The sequence below is a fragment of the Fukomys damarensis genome, unplaced genomic scaffold (genome assembly GCF_012274545.1).
Source record: "Fukomys damarensis isolate Sample0158 unplaced genomic scaffold, DMR_v1.0_HiC HiC_scaffold_22, whole genome shotgun sequence".
NCBI classification, from domain to species: Eukaryota; Metazoa; Chordata; class Mammalia; order Rodentia; family Bathyergidae; genus Fukomys; species Fukomys damarensis.
Window position 1 is genome coordinate 11,798,726 of NW_022900934.1, and position 4,170 is coordinate 11,802,895.

A 4,170-nucleotide genomic window follows, 5' to 3' on the forward strand; every position below is an offset into this window, starting at 1 on the left:
AAAAAAAAAAAAAAAAAAAAAAAAAAAAGTGCTGTGATGACATGAAAACCATTTTAGCAGGCCCTGGGCCAACCCTTGCACTAAGCACCAGCTATAAGGCACTGATAGTGTGGGATTTGAGAAAAGAACCCCACCCCTGCTGCCTTCATGACATATATTTTAGGGAAAAGGAACAAGTTCTGGTCAAAAAAAGTTCAGTGGTAATTAGTGCCAGTACTTTTGTAATGTTTTTCCATGTATTTACTCACTCTTTTCAAGCCACCAACCTGCTAAAGGCACTATTACTTCTCCCCATTTATAAAAGGAGCTGCTGAGACACAAAGAAGTTAAGTAACTTTCCACAGGGCCCACAGTTTAATGAGGATTAGAGTGGGCTTTGAGCCTAGGTACCCCAGCTCCAAAGTCCTCGTTTAGCCGTGCAACAGTGGAATAGCTGTTGGGAGTGTGAGATACTTGAAGTTTATCAGCGGTAGCAGCCCGTTTTCTTATATGTGAAGGGCGCCCACCTTGGACTGAGAACCAGGTTTGTCTCTGCTCAGTTGGTACCATCTGGTATTGATGTCTACAGATGCAGCGGACCCAGAAGAAGAAAATGAAGAAGAGAGTGAAAGTCGAACTTCGCAAACTGAACACCATGACTGAAGCTGAGGCCGGAGATATCCAGGATGTCTGGCAGCTGGACATGAATTCTCGATGGCAGCTTTATAGGTACATTGCCCACCTCCGGCCAACTCATGTCATCTCCTCCGGCTACTCCTTCCCTCTTCTCAGGACTCTCCCTTCGACAGTGTTGACGAGTGAGGGTTGCAGCCATGAGGTAGAATAGATACTTGCTCTACCTTCATGGCAGTTGGCGTCTACCTAGGAAGACAATTTTCATATAATTACAAAGAGAAAATATTACAAGTGGCCAGGCATGATGGCATATGCCTGTAATCCTAGCACTCAGGTGGCTGAAGGCTGAATCAGTAGACTCTCAACTTCAAGAACACCCTGGACTACAAAATGAGACCATCTCAAAAAAACCCAAAAAACTAATTATATATACGGTGTGTGTGTGTAGCATAAACACTAAGAAAACAACAGCACTAAAAGTACTAAAAATATTATATTGGGTCCAGGGCTGTAGCTCAGTGGTGCCACATCTGCCTAGCGAGTGCAGGGTCCTGAGTTTGATCCCTGTACTGGAATGAATGAATGAATGACAGAATGACATGTGATCTGAGCTGGTCTAAGGTATCCAAGAAAGTGACCGTGGAGGTGAGCTCTGAAGATGAGCAGGTATAATGAAGGTCAGTGCCAAAGGGGAGCAGGAGCTTTAGTGGCCACATGTGAAAACTCCCTGAGGTAGGAGGGAACATGGCTGTTGGAACAGTGGAAGCTCGTAGCCAGCACTGCTGCGGTACAAAGAGAGGGCCAGGGAAGTCAGCAGGGTGGGCAGGGCCTCATACAGCTCATGTAAGGAGTGTGGATTTTATCAGAAGGTAGCAGAAAGCCATTTGGAAGTTTTATAGCAAAGTAGTGATGTCATTTGTTTTTGCTATAAAACAAGTACCCTGTGAAGAATTAGGTAAGGGGCCAGGAATAAGGTAGAGAGAATTTATGAAAAATTCTTCTAAACCCTTTGACATGTCCTGTATTCTCTTTGTTCTTTATCTGGCTTCCTTCCTTATCTCCTAACCATCCTGCGCATCTTTGTTTTTGGACTCAGGTTCTGTACATCTGGAGCACTCACACTTGCTTACCCCCCATCCCTCACCTATAAACTCCACAAGGGCCTAGGGTTCACCTCACACACTTGCACACTGAAGGGAGTTCCCCCACCTTCTCAAAGAGCACATGTCTTTTTTTCATGGTTCTTCCATTCTCCAGGCTGTGGCTGCAGATGTATCAGGCTGACACTCGCCGGAAGATCCTCAGCTATGAACGCCAATACCGCACATCAGCAGAGAGAATGGCTGAGCTGAGACTCCAGGAAGACCTGCACATCCTTAAAGATGCCCAGGTCATAGGAATGACTACCACGGGTAAGAAAGTATGTGTATTGTTCCCTAAATTTTGTCAGATTATTTAGGACTGGTAAAGAGAGTTTCTTCAGCAGGCTAGAGGAAACATACCACAAAGAACTGTTGGAAGAAGCCCATATTTTGGGAAGTCGGTGAAATTTTGCCACTTGCTGCTCCTGAATTTGAAACTCCAGCAGTGACCAACATGGAGAGACTGCCCAGCACTCATTCTCTCGTTCAGTGGTCACCACAGCTCTGAATAGGCATGAGGGTTTAGTTGAACCAACTCAGATTCAAGGAACGTGAAAAAGGAGATTCCTAGTGTCCCAGTGGCTCTGTGGATCCTACACCTATGCTCAGAGGAACCTTTCTCATCTTTCCTGACTAGGTGCTGCTAAATACCGCCAGATCCTGCAGAAGGTAGAGCCTCGGATTGTCATCGTAGAAGAGGCTGCCGAAGTCCTTGAGGCTCATACCATTGCTACATTGAGCAAAGCTTGCCAGCATCTCATTCTGATTGGTGACCATCAGCAGGTAAAACAAGAGCCCTGGAAGATGGGCTTGCTCTTGTCAGGGTGGGAGGGTTAGGGGGTCAGACAGGAAGACCCTGGCCTGTTTGAGTGGTACTAAAGCTTTCGTGATTCCTCATTTCCCACAATCAATTTTATCTTTTTCATGTGCTGAGGATGGAGCCTAGGGCCCTCACACAGGATAAGCAGCTGCTTGGCCCCTAAGCAACATCCCCAGCCCCCATATTCAGTTTAAGAACAGATGCTACAGCTGGGGATTTATGCTCAGTGGTTCTGCCACCTGCCTTGGAAGCACAAGGTCCTGATTTTGATCCCTGGTACAAAATAAAAAAGTACAGTGCAAGAACAGATGCTACAACTTGTTTGATATAGTTTAGAGATAGCATCATTCACTCCATCCATTTTCTCTGCTACTCTTTTCTTGGAGATTTGGTTGTTTGTTTGCTCATTTTGGGTTTTATGTCGTACTGAGTGTTGAACCTAGGGAACATCCATCTACATCCCAGCCCTTTTTATTTTAAGATAGTATCTTCCTATGCCCAGGCTAGATTGAAACTTGTAATGCTTCTGTCTCAATCTCTGAGTAGCTGGAATTACAGATGTGAGCCACCAAGCCTGGCTACCATAATCATTTTTTTTTCCTCACATTTTTTAAAAACCAGTTACATGTTTGTAGAACAGAACGTTTACATTCCTTGTGGAGAGTTGGTAGATGTACGTAATACATCTTAATTCTCTTTTTTTTTTTTGGTTTTTTGAGACAGGGTCTTACTGTGTAGTTGAGACTGACCTGGAACTCACTGTGTAGTGCAGGCTGGTCTCTAATTTACAGCGATCCTCCTGCCTCAGCCTCCCAAGTGCTGGGATTATAGGCGTGCGCTACCACACCCGGAAAATTTAATTGAATATAGTTTGCCTTTTTCTTTGTTTTATTTTTGTTTTGTTTTGTTTGGTTTGGTACTGGGAATCAAATGGAACTTTGCGCTTGTGAGGCAGGCGGCAGAACCAGAGTCAAATCCCCAGCCTTCCATTTATCTCTTTTAAATGAACTATGACAACAGCACATTCCCCAATATTCCTGCTTCCACTTTTACTCCCTGTAAAAATTTGTGAACTGAACCAGCTTAAAAACCTCTAGTGGTTATTCTTAAGTTAAATAAATCAAACACACATGTTTAAATACCACGTTGTTTCTCTGGTGTGAGAAACAAAGTGGAAATAAGGACTGCGATGTATAATGGATATTGGGCAATGGGAAGAAAGTTCAAAAAGGAGGGGAACTGGGGGGAGGGAGGGAGAAAGGAAGGGACAGGGAAAAAAGTGAAAATAGGGCTGGGGATTTAGCTCAGTGATGCCACCGCCTGCCTCGCAAGCAGTGTCCCAAGTTCAATCCCCAGTTCCCCCCCAAAAAAAAGTGAAAATAGGAAAAAATGGAGACTAAGCTTTTGTACAAAGGGAGGGGAAGGGGACATGAGGGGGGAAATGGGATAAAATAAAGTGAAATTTATTAATTAAAGAAACCTCTTGGGGCCAGGGATTTAGCTCAGTGGTTCCACTGCCTGCGCTGCAAGCACAAGGACCCGAGCTCAATCCCTGGTACTAAAAAAAAAAAAAAAAAAAAAAAAAAAAACCCC

General features: G+C 44.3%; 1 protein-coding gene across 1 annotated transcript in view; it reads left to right on the forward strand.

The window, feature by feature from the left end:
• Positions 1–4,170, forward strand: part of Znfx1 (zinc finger NFX1-type containing 1) — a 26,397-nt gene that overhangs the window by 17,745 nt on the left and 4,482 nt on the right. The window contains exons 8-10 of the mRNA XM_010618236.2: positions 569–708; positions 1,873–2,027; positions 2,395–2,540. Of these exons, the coding sequence (XP_010616538.1) occupies positions 569–708; positions 1,873–2,027; positions 2,395–2,540 (441 nt within the window). The remainder of the gene's footprint in view (positions 1–568; positions 709–1,872; positions 2,028–2,394; positions 2,541–4,170) is intronic.